The sequence below is a fragment of the Drosophila nasuta genome, chromosome 3 (genome assembly GCF_023558535.2).
Source record: "Drosophila nasuta strain 15112-1781.00 chromosome 3, ASM2355853v1, whole genome shotgun sequence".
Lineage (NCBI taxonomy): Eukaryota > Metazoa > Arthropoda > Insecta > Diptera > Drosophilidae > Drosophila > Drosophila nasuta.
Window position 1 is genome coordinate 43,658,303 of NC_083457.1, and position 19,898 is coordinate 43,678,200.

A 19,898-nucleotide genomic window follows, 5' to 3' on the forward strand; every position below is an offset into this window, starting at 1 on the left:
GTTACCTTCAAATTGGCTAAATGCAAATTCAACCTTTTGCGCTTAAAATTGTGCGTGCTGTGCGCGTTGCTCGGTTACAGATCGGAAGAGATTTCATATATTTCAAATGTATATATTATTTTTGTTATCCCTTTTTTTGAATACATAGATACGTTCAGTTGGCCTCCAGCTGGGCGCAGCTGTCACAGAATTTACATTGATGGCCATCAACGACATTCAAAACTGTGCTTCCTTTGATGCCCTTCGGCCCATTAGATTAGATAAGCAGGCATTTTTGAGTGTTTATACCCGTTTCCTATAGGGTAGAAGGGTATTATAACTTCGTGTCACGAGGAAATATACATACAACAGGAATAAAGAGTCATCTCATTATGTCTGTTAGAAACACTGAATCTAAGAGACTCTTGACAATTTGGTGTATTTTAATCTCTATTACACATATTGAATGTAATAGTATCACACGGCTCAATAAGTTCCCGGCCCGACATAAAGGGGGCAGTAGTAAGCAAACATCGATATTTTTTATAGATAGTGTCAATTATCATAAGCTCTGTGTAAAAATTGTACAACTCTGCGACCATGTGCTTTTAAGTTACAATTTTTAAAGTGAAACAACCTTTGAGTTTTTCTACAATATGGAAAAAAGGAATTTCGTGTCCTCAGAAAATATGGCAAAAATATGAAAAATGGTATTGGCCGATCGCAAATTAAAATTAAAGGAGATAGCTGATAGATAGCTGTTAAATCTATACACCAAATACAGTTGGTATTTTGGTATTTTTAGAGCACATTAATTTGGTATATTTTTAGAATAATACCGCACTGTTTTGCTTGTATTGAGTCGAGCAGACGAGCACACTCGACAGAGCTTCTTTGGTTGAAAATCTGGTGTATTTCCATCTCTATAATTGATTTTGAATGTAATAGTATGTCTATATACTACCAAATATACCAAATACATTATTTTTAGTAGATTTTAGTATTTTTGTGGTAGACAGAGTTGCTTTGGTTGACAATCTTGTAGATTCTAATCTCTTTTATATATTTCGAATATAATAGTATATCGATATACCAAATATAATCTTCGGTATATTTTAATATTCTTTAGTATATGAATTTGGTATATTTTAAGAATAATACCGCACTGTTTTACTTGTACTGAGTATACCACAATGGAGCACAATCGACTGTAGCTTTGTTACTTGTTTTTATTGCCCAGCGCACATCTGAGTGAATGTGTGTATTCTAATGTGTTTGGTCTTCACTTAACAACATTTACAACGCCGTTTTTTCGTGGGTAACAAGATGTGTCTGCTTTGATAAGCAAACGCTTGAGGCACATTCATAAAGGATTGTCGCTACTTTAATTTGGCTGGAAATGGAATTGCTGAACCTCCTGAAAAGCGGCAGCTGTGACGAATTTTGTGCCGACATTACTTAACCTGTACAATAAAAGCGAACAAGTTTTTTCTTGGTGTTTGTGACGCTTGAGCTTTTAACGCAAATACAAATCAAAATTCAAAAGAAAACCCCGGAAAAAAAGCCTGAGGTTTTAACACGTATTCTTGCTGGGTTCTTGCTGCTCGGTTGCTGTCACAGCAGATTTTCATTGATTTGACAGACGCACACGCATGCACAATACATACACACACGTACATATGTGAATGGCACACATGCGGATGGAATTGCCTGCTTGGGACGTGTAAACAAAACAAAACAAGGAAACTGGGCAAATCTCAGTATGTCAACGACATATACAAATCAACCTCCCGCTCCCATTCTCACTGTGAATATGTTTTCCAGTTTCTCTATTCATATTTGACATGCTCGCAACAACAACTGAATGTTTTGTTGTGTCAACCTTGCGTATGCGTTATATTGCTGAACATTGAAAGTATTGAGTGTGCAAATTGCGTATACGCAACGTTGCGCTGCCTTTGTCTTGTTGCAGAACTGCAGCCGTGTGTGTGATTGTGATTGCAATGTGCTCGATAAACGCTCGGCATCAACGCTTCGAATAATGCTGCTGATTAAATGCCAGTTGTCGGTTCCTTGCACTCTGCACTCTGCACTGAGACCTTCGCTTCAACGCCTTCTGCAGCGGTTACCATGGACACACATTGCTTGCTGTGAAAATAAATACAATCATTGACAGTGGAAGGAAGGTTCTTGCAAATACACACGAAAGTGTCTTTAAAGCGAATTTTGCAGTTTAATGCCACACAAATCAAATGCATGCCTCCACATCTGCACTCTGACAGTTGCATTTGCATTCCGCATTTGAACTGCATTTTCAGTAATCCATGCTGTGCTCTATTTTGAAATTCACATTGTTTTGCGTGTGTGTGTGTGACTATTTGCCTGGAAATCTTTCCCAATCTATGTGCATTTTTGCAATCACATTTTGCCCATTTATACCCACTCGTAATTCGGATTTGTGGTTTGCCATCGTACACACAAAGTGTCTAATTGGCAAAGCTGAAATTCTGAAATTAAAAAAAAAAGTGAAACAATCCGCTTTAAATATCAAATTCCTTAAGCACAATTGGCTTTTTGTAATTCAATTCGTTGTCTCGCGCATTGGAATCACTTTGATTGCCAGCCTCACCATCAATCAATCAATCAATAACACGTGCTTTATTAAATCGTAATGATATTTCTTTGATTTCTCGCCCACTGAAGAAAGATACACTGTAACGAATTACGTGCGAACACGATTCACGAACATCATTAAAATGCCACCCACAGTATAAAGCAAAGAAAACAGCGACAAAATATATTGAAAATTGTCAGTCGAGCATATATGGTAACATCCTGACAACATCCTGGCGATTTATATATAAGTTCTTGCGACTATTCCAATCATGCATATGTTTATATTTTCGTATTTATTTGTTTTGCTCTGCATGTTCAGTAGTTCATTCGATGCAAATAAGCTGTAAGCTCTGTTTTTGTCTTTCTTCTTTTACTCTCAGCACACAATGTGTGTTGTCTCCTTAGAGACTTGTTTTTGTTGTTGTTCAAAGAAAAATATCAAAGTTTAATGCTTCTTGTGCTAACGCATTTTATAAGCAGAACGGCGGTCTTGAAACTAAGTTGTTTACGGTGTTATTTTTCTGTTTAATTTTTATTACAATGTCTCACTAAACATTTCAAAAGAAATTATTGTTTTGTGCTTAGAATATATTAAATTTCTATAGACGCAATTAAAATCAAATTTTTAAAAAGCATTGAATCTAAGTTGGAAAAACGATTTCATAAACTTTGTCTACTCTATTTATCTTTGATGGTATCTACACTTATAATAATTCTATATCACATCAAAATTAGTAAATCGTTGACTGACCTCTGTTTTATTTTGAATAAATTTGTTTAAAGTTTAATCTTTGTTTAAGCCATAATATGGTTAAAACAAAATCAAATTTTTTTCGTTGCTTACGCTTTGTTTTCAATAGCATCAATCGATATCTAAATTTATAATATTTATATTTTAATATTAATAACTAAATCAGTAATATCTTGTTTAGTTTATGTTTTAGTTTTCACAAATTTGTATGAAGTTTCAACTGAACAAAATAAAGAAACTCAATTTATTCTTTAAATATAGTAGTAGTAAATAGATAGTTTTTTAGTAAATAAATTTTAATAATTCAATCAAAATCGGAATAAATTTGTTTGGATTTTATTTTATTTTGAATAAATTTGTATAAAGTTAAAGCTCTCTAATACCTTTTTTCAGTTACGAAATGGGAAAACCAAACAAACAAAAATAAACTTTAATACACTGCCAGTTCGTTTTATGTTTGATGATAAGTATAAGTATTTATAATAATCCTTTGCGTAGGTTGCGTTTTGTTTTTATAAAATTTGCATTGAATTTGAACTCATTTTCAAAATTTCAAAATAAATTTAACTTATTATTTGATAACTTTATATATTTGTAACTTTCTTATTTTAATATTACAATCAAATAAGGTAAATTTTGTTTGGTCATTACTTTATTATTGTGTGCAGCTTGATTCCTTGAATAATTTTACTTTAATTTGCAAAATATTTATATTGTTTTGATTGGCTTCCATATTTGTAACACTCTCAAAATCAGTAAAATTTGTTTCTTTTTCGCAATTTGAAAAATGTCCAAAAAGTCTGTAGTCTCTGATTATGCAGTCTTCATTTACAAAATTAGCGTTGGCCGAAATGAAGAGCAGCTACAACAACAGCAGCGTGAACTTGTCTTAAACTGTTGCCAGTAAGCAACGCTGACAGACTTTTTGGATAGACTAAACAGACACGCTCAACCACCTCAGCATGAACTTCAACCTCAACCTTAACAGTCTCACCGCATGCTCGACCACATCAATGAAATTGGTTCTTAAGTGTGCTGTAGTAAAGGCTAATTAATTAATTTATTTAAAACCAAACTGACACTCTGCTGGTATCCCCCGATCTGGGTGTTTTTGGTAAATATGCAAATCAAACAGAGAGCTTTTAATTAACCATGAAAACATTGTGACAGGCATGATTATGGGTCAAACTTTTGGGACAAGACTTTTGGCCTTGGCTTTAATATACATACATTTCAATATATAATATATAATATTGGTCGATGTGGCTTTAAGGGTCCAATTTGTTGTTGCTGCTAGAACAAAGCCAAATCTCAGCGGGAAATCTCTCTCTCGGCCCCTTGCTCGTCCTTTGTGAATTCTGCTGAGTAATGCGATGGGGAAACAAATGGACGGGTGGCCAAAAGCAAGTCTATCGAATCATTGGGCATTGATTGATGGCAGCGACTGTGCGTGTGGCTATTTATAATACTCGTACTCGCACTCGCAGTTGCTCTTGCTCTTGCTCTTTGCTTACGTATGTTTATTATTTATTATGCTCCGCTAATGCCAATATATGCAATACATATTTACCAAGCTCGATAAGTATATTGGTTTTGCGTGGAGTTTGCTTATGAAATTTGACTGAAACTAATGGATGCCATCGTAGTAGACACGATGTCAAATGTGACCCACTGGACGCGTAAAGCGCATTAGACATTCGTCTCGGGTTATAAATTATGAAAAAAATAAAATACAACAACAAGAAAAGGAAGAGTACTGCGTTCCCAGCAGACAGAAGCCAGGCGAAAAATCCATCAAATACGAATCTTAATGCGTTAAGGGAATAGAAAACGCATTGTCATTCGCCAGACGACTGTTTGCGCTGTAATTCCACATAAATCAGTCATTTTTAAACGAAATCGAGCCCGAGTTAAGCTCAAGATTGAAATGTGCATATGTGTGGCGTTCTATGTGAGTGTGTTTGTGTGCGATGATAAGTATGCTAAGCTATTAGCATAAGCAGCTTGTCAATGAGCCAAAGAGCTCCCGTTCGTAAAAATACAAGAAATGAATATCCATTTATGGAAATATCAATTGTCAATGCTATTAAAGCTTTATCTTGGACTTTGAGATACTAAAAGCGGATTTATCATTTTAAATATTTCAACAGAAGTGCCACCAAACGGAAAGACAGTCCAAGCGCACACTGAGCACTAAAAGTCACTCCACACACCCTCCGGGCACATCAGTCAAGGTTATCCCTCTGTGTTTGTGTGCGTGAATTTTAAAGCGACATCAACATTGTGGCGGAAGAGTCGCAGGCTGCTGTCGTGGCAAGTTTTGACAGTGAATTAAAATAAACAACTACGAAAATGACAATGAAAACATTCTAATGAAATATCAACAACATTGTGGTGCTTATTCTAACCGAAAGAGTGGGAGAAATACAAATAGTTACATCACAGTATTTGACTGACTTAATTCATTCGAGCATATTTACAGTTCATAAAATGCTGGCAGGAGTTGTACCAAAATTATTATGGAAATTGCCTGCTTACTGAATGCTTTGTTTTGTATAATATAATTTAAAATTAGCATACCAATTTTAAGTCTAATGCATATGTAAATTGCAAAAGGTTGGCTTGCTTAGAAAGTATTTAAAATCTGCGCCCAGAGTATGCAACAAATTATGTTTAGTAAATGACAAAGGTTTGCTTGCACAGAACTATTTTAAAGTCCGCTCCTAAAAGTGTGCTACAAATTATGATGTGCAAAATTTATACTGCCCCTAAAAGTATGCATTACGAAATTAAATTGCTGCCAACGAATTATTCTAATTGCTCAACAAAATTAATTAAAATAGTAACAGAGGCAACATTGTCCGCATAGTTGGAAAAATATTCTATGCTCTAGTTGTGAAAACAATTAGAGGAATATGACAGTCAACTATGAACCATAAAAATATTTATTTTACTGGTTTTGCGAGTGCAAATAAATGAAATAAATTTCCATTAAAAGCGCTTTAAGGAACCGTCACGAAATGAGTTTTGAATGACCACAAAATTTTGATGGGACGGCGTAACCTTAACGACCCTCATTTGTTTACCCAAAAAGTATGTTTTTTTAACCTTTTCATTTGAGTGTGCTTTGTAACATGGCGCCGACTAAAAAGGGTAAATGTTGCGAAACGAAAAATTTTAATTTTAATCGCAAATAATTACGCGGCTGTTTCGCCTGCTCAATAGCAATGTATTCACACGATTGCCATGGCGAATTTGAGATGTCATTCAGTATTTGAGGCAGCCTGAGTTAAGACTATGCCTCTAACCCAGCAAGATTGATGCTTCGCATTGCCCACATAATATTCCTGCCTACGATTTATTGCTGACAAACGGTGCCGCATCACGAGAGTCTGATTAAACGCTAATGCTAATGCTGGAGAGCTCCAAGGACTTGGGCCTAATTAGCCAAGTGCTTGAGTTATGTGAAATGCCTTCAAAATACTGAATAATACTGAGGTTTTGGCTCTTCAAAAGGTATCTTGACACTGACAATTCAATTATGCTTTCAGTTAAGCTGTTTATAGTTCATGCTTGTTATTAAGTTATTAAATAAAAGATCTTTGATTGCTTCACACAGTCCATTAAATGTGCGTAATTGTAATTTGTCTAATGGCATTAAATAGACGAGACGGCACAACAACATTTTGCTGTCTTCGCCTGTCAGCTGGAAACATGACCGAACAGCTTCTCCTCTCATCATTTTCTTTTGGGTCTGGCTCTTGAATTTCTGTTTAAAGTAAACGTTTGCTTTTCGAAATTTCTACTTAAATTTGCTGTAGAATTGTATAATGTATAATGCTGACTAATTATTATTTTCAGGTTTTTAGAGCAACTCATGAGCAAGCAAACAGACACACACACACACACACACACACATTAATATTTATGAACAAATTCTAATTAACATGGCAAACTCGATGTGTGTGTGTGTGTGCAGACAGTTTGCTCAATTAACTAAACTAATAAAATTCTAATGCGCACACTTATATGAAAATTATTTAGCTATTTAATTATTAAAGATGAAAATCAACATAACAGTTTTAAGCATTGTAAGTTTGAAGGCAGATAAAATGAATTTTTGAGCAAACTTCATTCATAATTGATGTTCATATTCATAGCCGCATTTAGTGTCAATTTATTTTACAGCTGTGTAGATTCATTTGCTTGATGTGCTAATCTGTCTCATTTGATATGCTAATTTTCCCATTGAGTGCTTGGCATCTGTGGCATAATATGCTCTCCAAAAACGCACATCTCGTAAATTTCCCCAAAAACTCATAAATGTCTCTGGGTCTCCATGAGTTTCGACGCTCGCACACGCTGCGTATACGCAATAAAGCAAGTGACAAACAGTGTGCGTATCGTTTGCCTTCCGGCTTGAACTTCTCTTCTCTCTCTCTCTCTCTCTCTCTCTCTCTGTATGCTTTAAAATATAACTTTGCTCAGTTGTCGTATGCAATAAATCAAGTAGACACAGTCAAGGACTTAAATTTGTCAATATTATGATGGGCAACTTTAAGAAGTCTTCTTTTTGGCACTCTGTGACATTGCCTGTCATTTAAGTTGCCACAAAAATTTGTTACCACATACGAGATGAGATGAGCATAATATAACAACTAGGAGACATAATGTATGTAAATATCTGCTACTTATTCTGAACTTGTTAGCGAACAAACATTTGATGAGTTTGCTTTCAAGTTTTGCACACAGACAGCCATTGTTCCTTGCAATAAACTTTTAGTTTCGTCAAGGCCAAGAGTTTGTGATGGCCACGATTACACGCCAATCACGCAAACTGAGCAGGATATGGATGTGGCGAATGCCATTTCACTTGCACGGTAATTGAATTTTCACTTAAGCACTGGCTCTGGCAAATATTGTCATTGCTTGCCGTACTTAAACGCTAATGGAAAACTCATTATCCAGTAGGAAAAGAGAGCTAGAGAAAGTAAATGAGTAAGTGAGAGTGCTGAGCAATTAGCCATGCCCCATGTTGAGTCTCTCTCTCTCTCTCTCTCTCTCTCTCTCTCTCTCTCTGGAACTCTGCAACGTATGCGTTGAAGTGCGCTTATTGTCAATTATTGTGGCATGCGAGTTTTCGAGTTGTCAAGCAGCTACTAAGCGCCTTGTGTGTCATGCCACAAACCAAGCCAAGCAGACTCAAAGCAATGGTGCAACCAGGCTTATAACTTTGTGATGCAAATGTTGTTTCCACTATGATCTTTCTCTCTCTGTGTCTCTGACTTGCCCTATGTTCTCTCTCTCTCTTTTATTCTCACTCTCTCTATCTTATTTTATCTGTTGATTAAGTTCGAATGCCAATGCATATAAATTGTGTATCCTGCCTCGTGTTCTTTAGCATCTCTCATGCTCTATGAAGATTGCAAGTTAATTTATTGTGTGCACAAGTCAAACTCACACACGCTATACAATCACAATCACAATCACACACACAAACATTCACTCACACACACTCACTCATAATCACACACAAAACTAACATAATACATTTCAAGTGCAGCTATGCTTCAATATTATGATTTGAATCCATGAAAACATGCCTAAAATTATGTTCAATTTGAATTTCATTTAAATACAAGCTTATTGTGAATTTATTGTGCATATGCTCTGTAAATAAGTGCTAAAAAGAAAAGAATATATACGAATATACACGAATCATAAATTACAATATTATATTATTGAAAATTTATCAAAATAATTAAGCGAAATATGAAGAATTTAATTACAGATTATATAACTCATATATAACTCACATAGTAAATTAAAAATGTCGAATGTAATGTAAATATTAAAGCAAAAAATGTAGAAGATTTTAAAAATATAAAACGAAAAATGAACATTGAATTTAAGTTTAAAATCAAATTGTCTTACTTTGCACTAAAAAATCGAAGGCACCAGCAGCCTGCACTCTCTTTTCTGTAAATTAAATTAAAATATGATATAAAAAATAAATAAATCGAAATCTGGTTCTATATGCTTAAAAAGTTGGTCAAATCAGCCTTGAACATTTTATCATTATTATTACTCAATAAGAAGAGTCTCTAAATAAGAAAAGTTTATTTTCTTTATCCAAATAGAATTAAAATAGGCTACACCTTTAGCAATTGTATCTTCTCTAAAGCTAAGTTCTGGATAAAACTTCAAAATGTTTTCGCATAATTATTTATGTTATTATAGATTAAAATGAAGAATATTTTTGTTAATTTAAATAGCTTTAAAGAGATTATTGGCAAGTCCTGGATTTTTAAATTAAAAAAAGTTCTAAAATATGGTTTCTCTTCCAATGAATTCTTTAATTTATTTTGCACTTTTTTGACCAACTTCCGGTGCCAATTTTCATTAAAACTCAACAAATGTTTTGTTGAATGGTTTCACAGTTGCTAAAAAAAAGGAAATGAATGTTTTTCTAGCAAACACTGGGTTACTGGGTATTTTAAAGTCAATTTCAAATTTCAAACATGAGAGTGAATATGTTTTTGCAGAAAACATTCGTTAATTGGATTGCCTGTCTTTCATAAACTCGTGTGATGAACATCAAACGGTTTGTTTTGTGCTTTTTTGCCACAAACAACAAAAACAAAAAAAGAAAAGAGACATCAAAATGTTTCATTTTCTGTTTTTTGTTAATTGTTTGACTGCGTCGACCATAGAGTTTTATTAATAATCCAGAGACAGACGACATATATTTCGTGCTCTTATTTGTTAAGGATGTGTTACAAAGCGTTGCGTTTGAGCACTTAAAAAATCCATTAAGTCCATGTCGACAGAACTCTTATCAGCTTTTGTCACCGAGGTCCTTTTAGAACTTGGTATTTGCCAACATATTTCGACTTTTGCAGTTGCTAGTTTTATGACACATCGCGCAGATACAAAAGTGGTTTGCGTTCTGGCATTTCGTTTCATATGAGATTTGACAAACACTGTGGAAAAGGGAGTCCTTTGACCTATGTGTCAACTGGCAACTAGCGAATGATAATTGCCATCTGCTTTCGCAGCAGAGTCAGCAGAGATAAAGCCATTTACTCAACAATGCAGTTGTTGTAATTAGGCGAGCGGGAGACACAATCCGAAAAGTGTGATTAAGTGGCATTAAATGACTCTAATTTTCGAGTGGATAAGCAAAAGTCGCTGCAGGCAGGTAAATGGCACAAGGACTCGTTGTGTTCTCCTCTCTCACTCTTCGAGTTTGTTTGGCTTCCTTTCCATTTGAACTGCAGCTTTCTGGCTTCGTTGGGTTTGCAAACAAGCCAAGTTCCACTTTAATTACTGTTGATTTCTGAACCTTTCCGATGAACCTGTCCTGACATTTGAGCAATTTATTGCGAATTGTCTTCTAATAAAAATATTTTCTCTGAATTTTATGTTCCTCACTATTTGTAGTTATGTTTTTGCACAAGGACAATCATCCATGACATTGTGTCCATGGCAATTGGAAATTACATAAAAAATACAATAAATTGCGGACGTTTTTTTTTACCCTTGCAGCTGGTCATCATTCTCGTTTATACTTGGTACTTATGCTATGTATGTTATTCAAACTTGCCTCTTAGTTGCAAAGCTATGTTAATGATGCTTGGTCGAGGATTGGAAATAAATAGAGTCATGCATAACAGGCAATTTAAAATAAATCAGACATAACGAATTTATTTTTGCATTCCCAAATTTCAAGTACCGTTTTTTTCTCATGTTTCAGTCTAGCGTATTTTTATATATAAATAAACAAAAGGAATTTATTTTAAATTCATGGAAAAAGATAGCGGAATTCTAGTCAGATATTTGGAATAGTTTGATGATGGAATGGAATTGATTTTCAACTCGTTAACTAAGCGCGAATACTATTTTCATTATTATTCTATTTTAATTACTCTTTTAATTAACAACTATTTAATTGCCAAAAGAATGCTTGATTAAATGCATAATTTTTATTTATTTTTAGAATACTCTTTTTTTAATTAAATTAGTATAGCGCAAAGTCAAAAGAATAACAATGGAAAATGAATATTTGAGTATGGCTTCTATTATACTCGAACTTTATTTAAATTTCTTTAACTATTTTCTGAATGTAATGTAATCTTGTATCTCACAACTGTCTTTTGAATGTATTGGAAATTTAATCTTACATTCTTAGCACTTCGTGCCTTATGCATAATCAAGTTATTTTCGAATTCATGGAATTCCTTTATGACATAAACACACAACTGTCGGATTGATGACTGTGAATAACTTACCTATGTGTTATTTTGATGAATGTGATTCGATGTGAAGGTAGCTTATTTAAAGGCGAAACCATATTCGATTATAGAATAAATTCTACACTCACTTATTTAAAATAACACTCGATAATTATTTAACAGCAGTGCAGAGTAAATCGATAGTTTCACTTGAAAACTGTCAAGAGAAATGTGAGCTGCAATGAAAGGGACATTTGTGGTTGTTGCTATACGAGTACTCACTGTCAAATACACACTAAGATGACACTGAAAGACCGAACATCAAGTTTGCTGTCTGCTGTCAGTGTCTCTGTCTCCGTCTTGTGACAGGAAATGAAGGCGACACCAGGCGGAAGCTGCAAATGAAATTTTGAGCGGTGCCCTTTGTTCCCCTCAAGGAGAGCAAATAAATACACAGACTGTGCGAGTGCTTAGTAAATGTTCTTTGAATTTTACTCAATTTTTTTTCATTCGATTTTCATGTAAAAATAGTTTGTCAACTTTGGGAACAGCCAAGAGAGTAACTGCATCATCATCATCATCATCATCATCGACGTGATCATTGCAGCGAATTGGGATCTAATGTAATAATTGGTATATTGGCATGCAATTGGATATCCGATTCAATGGAATTGCTGGTTGGTTGCTCCGAGATGTGTCCACAATCACCATTGCCATTGGCAGCTAAAAACGAATTGGATTATGCACTTTGCCTTGTCCTTTAGCTAATGCTGATTACCTGCTGTTTCTTTGCCATTCAACTGTTGCTGCAGCTGCTGTTGTTGCTGTTGTTGTTGTTGGTGTTGCTCCTCCTCCTCGGTGATGGTGGAAAAGTTGGTGGGACGCTGGGAGGTGATCAAAGGACTTGCAGCAAGCAGTCGATGCGAATGCCGCTTACTGTTGCCAGCCTTGGTGGCGGCAAGTTGCTGACGCTTCGATTTGCTCAGCTTCTCGGGTGCTGTAAAGATAACTGTGGGCTAGACACACAAAACACATAAGTGAGAAAGCTTTTCGACTTTGAGATACCTGCTATCAAGTACGGAATTATTTTTTAAATATACCAAAAATATACCGAAAATATACTAAAACATATGGAAGATATACCAAATATAGAGTTTGGTATATATACCGAAAATATACTATAATATAGCGAAGGCATACCAAATATAACATTCGGTTTAATCGACTGTAAAAGCAAAAAAAATTGCTAAATTATTTTTAAAATATATCAAAATATACTATAATATACCAAAGGTATTCCAAACATAACATTCGGTAAATTTTAGTATACTTTCGGTATATTATAAAAATAATTTAGCACTCTTGCTTTTATTAATTACGTTCAAAATACTTTATAGAGTAAAAAAAAAGACCAGAGTGTCAACCAAAGTAGCAGAAATGCGGAGGCGGAAGTGGGCGTGACAAACATTTGTATAAAGCAAACTTGTTCTGCATGCATTTTATCTTTATCTTATCATAGTTTCTCAGACCGAAGTGTTCATACGAACAGACGGACATTTCTATATCTATACTTTAAGGGTTCAAAGATGCCTCCATTTGCCTGTTGAATACATTTGATGAAGGCACAAAGCTAAAATACCCTTCTACTCTATGGATAGCGGGTATAGAAAGATGACAGTTGAGATTAGTTTTTTTGCATTAGGATTCAAGGATTCAAAGATAAGAGCACTCACCGACATCGCTGGATGTTCTTGCTGCTCGGCGGCAGCGCGTCGATAAGCCTGATACTGTGAGATGACACAGAGCAGACAGTAGAGCTGTAAATGGCGACAATGAAATGCAATTTGAGTAAATTAAAGCAACACTCACATTCAGGCAGAGTATGAAAAAGTCTATGGTGAATATAAAGCCAACAATTGGGTCAAAATTGACGCGACGCGACAGCGTCAGGTGGACAAGATGGGCGCACTCGATGAGCAAATCGCAGAGCATTAAACCAATCCAGGGCAGCAGCAATTGTCGTTTGTTCTGCGCAAGTAAAGATATACATACATACATTTTGGACATGTCAATTTAAGCTACTGGGACTTAAGAAGACTTACATGCCGCAGACCCACAATCAACAAGATGGAGGACAACACCATCAGCACCGAGCAAAACAAAAACAAAACGTTGAATATCACAGTTACTGCAAAGAGAAAGTGGACCGTCAATCACGAGGCACTTGAAGTATTTTACTTGTTTTTCTTTTCTTGTTTGTCTCTTTGTATCTCCTCACCTACAGTTACATCGCCTCTCTCGAGAATGCTTTCGCCCACAGGCTGTGTCCTTTTGCCGAGCAGAAATTCCTGCTCCTCGCGCACATAAAACGTAAACATGAGCGTCGACAATCCAAAGTAGATCTGCAAGAAAAAGGTTAAGCGGAAATTAAGACATTATTTATTGCACGACCTTTCTTCGGTCGTCCAATGACTTTAAGCACTTCCTTAATAGTTTAATACGCTTAGTGTTAAATTGCATTTATGAAAATCATTGCTGTACAATTTGCCTTTATTTATTTTTCCCTAAGCTCCGATTATGTCCCTAATGCCACAAAGTATTTTCACTCGTCCAAGTTCTTTTTGTAATTCATAAAGCACTTGTTTTCCCATGGCTTCTTTAGGCTTAAATTAAGTGATGCAAACAGTGAGCAAGTCCTTGCTGGTTTTCCGCAATTTTCTTTATATTTTCTGTTTATTTGTTCTTGCAATTTTCCTGTTGTAATTATGATAATGAGCGTATTTCCGCGGTAATCCATATTTACTACAAACAACCATAACGAAACAACAGATTTGGACTTTTACTTCGCAACTACTGTGGAAACTTTAGTCAGATTTTCCTCTTGATTTTTGTACTTGTATTTTCCATTCCATTTTTATCCTGCCCCTCACTTCATTTTGCTTTAAACTTGACGCCTCTGTTTGATTTTTTCGTGTCTAATTATTTCCACTTCAACTTTTCTTGTCTTATCGCTTTCTTAGTCGATTTGCTTTTTCTTGTTTCACTTTCCATTTCTCTTCACTTCACTTTTTGTTTCCTTTGCTTCATCTTATGTACTCTCTCAAGATTAGCATTTTGCTTCATAATTGGCATTAACAGTTGCCTTTCGCTTTTTTTTATTATTTGCACAATCGTAAAGTTCATTAACTAAAAGTTAATTTAACTAATCATTGCTTTTCCTTGCTTTTCATATTTTATTAGCAATTGCATTTTATACTCCTTTCAGTTGCTCTTGTGTGCCAGCAATAAATCCGGTGTAGCTTTTAAGTAATCTACATAGAATTTATGACTTCCATAGGCTTTAACACTCTTTTATATATACATTACTCTTTTTTATTTTAAAGATTTGTAATAGGTTTCAGGAACATATTAATCATAATAAGAATCTACTCAGTTATTTAAGAAATAGATAAGAGCACTAACTATTTCTACTAAACAATTGAAGCTTCAGCTAATATATTCCATTAAAATTAATGCTCTTAATACCTTCGTGTTTATTTTTTATTTGGCAAATTGTACATTTCAAGTAACACAAATATTATTATAATATTTATAACTATAAATAATAGTAATAATATTTCTCATTGTAACTTATCAGTCAGGATAAAAATTTTGACTTTGATTTGTACTATTTCATAAAATCTTAAATTTTTCTCTCATTTCATATTAGCTTAATTTTTCGTATATTTCTTTACACATGATACCTTGGCCATATTTCTGGTCATGCTCTTACTACCTACCTACCATTTTTACTTTACTTTTCTTTACTTTTAAGTTATTTGATGACTTGGCCTTTTATATTTCTATAGTGTGTGTCGATTATTCATCTGTAAGAAAGCATCTGCAACCACATAAAGCATGATCACCTAAATCTCCGACACTATAAAAACAACTTCTTGCTTGAAAGGTAGCTTCTCATTCCATCTCCTGATGATTTGCTCAACTCAACTTGTCACATTAAATCTTGCTTAGAAATGTCACTCACACTCGCACTCGCTGCTTGGATTAACTTCAATTTAAGATGATAAGCTTCAATTGTGTTTGTTTATAGTCCGATGGCAAATTAAGGAGGCCACAAATCAAGCGTCTTTTAATTGATTGCCCCTGTCCACAACCAACCAACAAATGTTATACATAATATATTGTAGTACATACCAAAGTATAGAAGCCGCATGCAAAGCTGCCCTTTCGCACATTCTTCCAGAAGCAGCAGGACTCGAGTATTGCCATTTTGTGGGCCTATTACTTATTCAACTGCTTATGCATTAACATTCTACATTAAGGAACCGACAAGTTCGTGACTGAGAGCAGGGGATTGCGGCGGGGGGAACGGCAGCCGCCACTTTCACATTACTTTTTGACACTTGCTCGGGGGCTGTTTGTCTTAGAGTGCCGCCAGTTTGTTTATTGGCCCGATGTTGTTTTTCTTATGCTGTCGAGTTTTCTGCCGAGTCGAGGATTCTGTAAGCTAAACCGAAAACTTTGCTTATCTCGAGGCACTGACACTTAATTTCATACACAACGCACGCAGATTTATGACACTGATTTATTTGACACAGTTGCGAATTTATTGAAAAACTAATCCGTTCTTTTTCCCATTGAACTGTTGCCAACAAAAGACGCGCCACAACTGATTCGATGGCTGCTTCGCTTGTTGCCAAAATGTCCTCAGAGCAGTTCGAAAATCAAGCGGCGTTTTAATGAATGAATTTCGAACTTAGCGTAAGAAACTGTTTTAGAGACATGCGCAATGTTCGCATCAGCCTGTTGCTGCTGTTGGCATTGACAGTGAAGCAGCATTTGCATGGCGAAAAGGAAACTGCGGTTGCTCGCAGTCCATGCGGCGTATACGCAATGATAAGAATGATACGTATAAACTTTGCAAAAGCATTTCATTTAATTATTTGTGCAACCTCAGCTGTATTTCCCAACGGGTGGGCGAGGAGTTAAGACACAATTAAAGCCGGACACGCTGATGACTCGACACGTTGGCTAATGCAACAACAACAACAACAACATTATCATTGGCGTCGAAAAGCCGCAGTCAGTGGACTGGAAAAACTGTTGAATCACACAAACTACTATACATATGTACGATATATATAAAACCCTCCCACAGCAGGCTGCGAAGTAATTGCTTTGTCAGTTCTGACGAATTCCCTTTCGGGGCAATGGACACCGAGAGCAGCGATGACGACTCCGAGCTGCCATCGTAAGTAGTATTGAACATATTTGTCGGCATGTGTTTATATCAAAATACTTAAATACTTAGTGGCAAGCCACAGCGGGTGGACAGGGGACAACAGACAGGGGATTTATCTATTGAGACAAATATTACTCGTTGGTCGGAGGTGCCGCTGTTCTTTGACTTTGACGATCTGCTGCCAGAGATTGGAGAATTCGGGCTGTATCAGAAAATCCTGTTTGTACTTATGATTCCTTTCTGTTTCATTGCCTCCTTTGTGTATCTCAGCCAGATCTTTATGACACTCCCACCCGAAAATTACTATTGCTTTGTGCACGAATTGACGCTCATTGAGAGCGAGGAGGAGCGCAAAATGCTCTCGATACCCAAGGAAGCGGATGGCAGCTACAGTCACTGTCGCATGTATGATCTCAACTACTCCGCAGTGTATCTCGCCAAGAATCGCAGCGAGTACATCAACGATTCTCTAGCCCAGTTGCCATGTCGCCAAAGTTATGTCTACGATGATCCTTTTAACTTTCGAACGGCATCAATGGAATTTAATTGGGTTTGCGACAAAGATGCCTATAGCACTTATGCTCAAATGATTTTCTTTTTTGGCTCTGTGGTTGGCTGCTTAGGCTATGGACATTTGGCGGATCGTGTTGGCCGTGTCTCGGCCTTGGTCAGCAGCTGTGGCTTGGCTTTGTTTGGTAGCATCTTCAGCTCGGTATGCGACAATTTTGCGGGATTTGCCATCACACGGTTTGTGGTGGGCGCCTCCTTTGACACTTGCTTCACCATGATTTATATACTGGGTAGGATTAATTACTGTGGAGTGTGCTAGTTACATCTGCTATCCAAAAATTTTAAAAGGAATGATAAGAAAAGAAAGCAGTTCCGCGATGAAATATTAATATTCTGGTTAGGTCATAGAATCTGTCTATATGCTTCTCCGTCCGTCTGTCCATTTGTTTTCGCACCTGGATCTATGGGGTTTTTAAACGTTAGGCGTACTAAGTGATAATACATTTAAAATTTTTTGACTTTTGTCTTACCTATGTATGTCTCCTACTATTGTTTAACATTTGATAATAATGAATTGATAATCCAATGTAAATTATTTTAAAGAGCTTCAAGCTTCATTTGTTCACTTTCTGAAAGTGAAATGCGGGTGTATTACAGTCAAGCAAACCTTTGCACCTATTTTCCTAAAAATTCGAAAAGTCGATAGCGAGTATCTACTGTATTATAGAAAAAAAAATCTTAAATCATAACCTAAATTCTTAAATCAAAACTTTTCTTTGTTTCTCTTCTTTTAAAATTAAAATATTCCAAAACTAGAGAGTTTTATTCTATCCGTTTTTTTTTATACTTATACTCACATCGATCTCCTCCTCAGTGCTCGAGTATGTGGGTCCTCGGTATCGCACTTTTGTGGCCAACATGTCGCTGGCCATGTTCTATTCCCCCTTTACCGTGCTCATGCCATGGCTGGCTTTCTACTCTGGCGATTGGCGCAAATTCTCTGGCTTGTATGGTCTGGCTGTTGGCTTTGGATTGATCGGCTTCTGTGTACTGCCCGAGTCGGCACGTTGGCTCGTCTCTGTGGGGAAGATCGATAATGCCATTGAGATACTACAGCGTGTGGCACGTCGTAATCGTCGCCAAGTGTCCAGACTCAAGTGGCAAACGTTTCGCGAGAGTTGTGAACAGTTCTACCGCGAGGAGATCGAAGGACGTCACTTTACCATTGCATCGATCTTCAAGCGATCACGACTGGCGCGTTATATGGTGCTGATGATCATCATTTGGATGACCATTTCTCTGGTCTATGATGGACATGTGCGTGCAGCTAGCGTGTTGGATCGAGAGAATATATTTGTGGTCTTTAGCATTGCGTGTGCCACAGAGATTCCAGGTGATCTGATTGTCACCATCACCTTGGATCGCTTTGGACGTCGTTGGTGCGCTTGCATCTCGACCGCTTTGAGTGGAGGTTTTAGTCTTTTGGCTGCCAACATTGATGATCCCATTTGGGTGTTGGCTGCCGCTTTGGCTGGACGCTTCTTTGCCAACATCTCGTATAACATTGGACTGCAATGGGCAGCAGAGGTGTTGCCAACTGTGGTGCGTGCTCAAGGTGTATCTTTCATACACACTTTGGGATTTGTGGCCATGTTGCTTTCTCCTCCTATTATCTACATGTCTCACTTATCCATTGCCTTGATGTTAAATACGCTGGGCGTGTTGGGCATCTTGGGTGGCTTGTTGGCTTTGTTTCTGCCTGAGACTTTGCATCAGGATCTGCCGCAAACGCTCAGCGATGGCAATCAATTTGGCAAGGATCAACGCATCTGGCATTTTCCTTGTTGTGGAGCCGGCTCCCGTCCTTCTCGTCTAAACAAACACGACTGGCATCAGGGCTCCAGTTTGAGGACCCTCTCGAAGGATGAATATCGTTCCAGGAAACTGCATCGCGTTGCAGTTGTGAAAACCCAACGTCGAACTACTCCTGTTGTGCTGCCTTCTATGGTTAGTGATGATTCGACAATTATGGAAAAATTGCAGAAATCATATAGATTTCTGCCTCCATATGCAAAGTAATAGAATAGATCGATTTTTTATTGGATTTGTATTTACGAATAAGTAAAAAACATATACACAACATAAACTTTTGCACCAAGTTTGTTATTTTTTCAAATCTAAGATAAAGTGTGTTTTCAGAACACTATACTCTGTCGAAGGTAGAACTAATTCATCCGTTATGGATTGATCTGATTAGATACATTTCTAAAAAGTAAAATATATTTTCTGAAATACACTGATACTATTTTTCAATGTACTTTTTTTTTAGCAAAATTCATATAAAGTTATTATTTTTATTAAAAATTAAATAATTAATTAATGTCATCAAAATTAAACTGGTAATATAAGAATTAAGTAATTACTTTAATGCGACATGAAATTATATTTCTATATTCACAGATTCAAATAATTCACTTTTTTAACTCAAAATTTTTCTCTGTAAGAATTAACCCATTCGATTTGCCAATTTAAGACAATATACTTGTATGTGTAACCATTTTAATAA

General features: G+C 36.1%; 2 protein-coding genes across 3 annotated transcripts; one reads left to right on the plus strand and one right to left on the minus strand.

Moving 5' to 3' along the window:
* Positions 1-12,059: 12,059 nt before the first annotated feature.
* On the minus strand, positions 12,060-18,206 carry LOC132792134 (uncharacterized). 2 transcript variants are annotated; one of them, XM_060801382.1, is made up of 8 exons: positions 18,190-18,206; positions 15,775-16,087; positions 13,859-13,982; positions 13,683-13,768; positions 13,450-13,608; positions 13,314-13,397; positions 12,359-12,596; positions 12,060-12,303 (listed from the first exon to the last, which is right to left on the minus strand). In XM_060801382.1, the coding sequence occupies exons 2-8, from the start codon at positions 15,847-15,849 to the stop codon at positions 12,179-12,181; spliced, it is 891 nt and encodes a 296-aa protein (XP_060657365.1). In that variant the 5' UTR covers positions 15,850-16,087; positions 18,190-18,206; the 3' UTR covers positions 12,060-12,178. The 2 variants fall into 2 exon arrangements, with proteins under 2 accessions (XP_060657365.1, XP_060657364.1); XM_060801381.1 differs by lacking the exon at positions 18,190-18,206 and having other exon boundaries at positions 15,775-16,561.
* Positions 16,715-19,499, plus strand: LOC132792133 (organic cation transporter protein-like). The gene is made up of 3 exons (XM_060801380.1): positions 16,715-16,831; positions 16,892-17,622; positions 18,207-19,499. Exons 1-3 carry the CDS (start codon positions 16,791-16,793, stop codon positions 19,409-19,411), a joined length of 1,977 nt encoding a protein of 658 aa, XP_060657363.1. The 5' UTR covers positions 16,715-16,790; the 3' UTR covers positions 19,412-19,499.
* Positions 19,500-19,898: the final 399 nt, after the last annotated feature.

What these genes read in the sequence shown, in the direction of transcription:
- LOC132792133 (XM_060801380.1), top strand. Translation starts at nt 16,791, where the DNA reads ATGGACACCGAGAGCAGCGATGACGACTCCGAGCTGCCATC. An exon ending in GACGACTCCGAGCTGCCATC is followed by an intron (nt 16,832 to 16,891) that starts GTAAGTAGTATT and finishes TTAAATACTTAG; the next exon opens with TGGCAAGCCACAGCGGGTGG. An exon ending in CACCATGATTTATATACTGG is followed by an intron (nt 17,623 to 18,206) that starts GTAGGATTAATT and finishes TCTCCTCCTCAG; the next exon opens with TGCTCGAGTATGTGGGTCCT.
- LOC132792134 (XM_060801382.1), bottom strand. Translation starts at nt 15,849, where the DNA reads ATGGCAATACTCGAGTCCTGCTGCTTCTGGAAGAATGTGCGAAAGGGC. An exon ending in TTTTCATACTCTGCCTGAAT is followed by an intron (nt 13,398 to 13,449) that starts GTGAGTGTTGCT and finishes CGCCATTTACAG; the next exon opens with CTCTACTGTCTGCTCTGTGT. An exon ending in GAATGGCAAAGAAACAGCAG is followed by an intron (nt 12,304 to 12,358) that starts GTAATCAGCATT and finishes ATTCGTTTTTAG; the next exon opens with CTGCCAATGGCAATGGTGAT.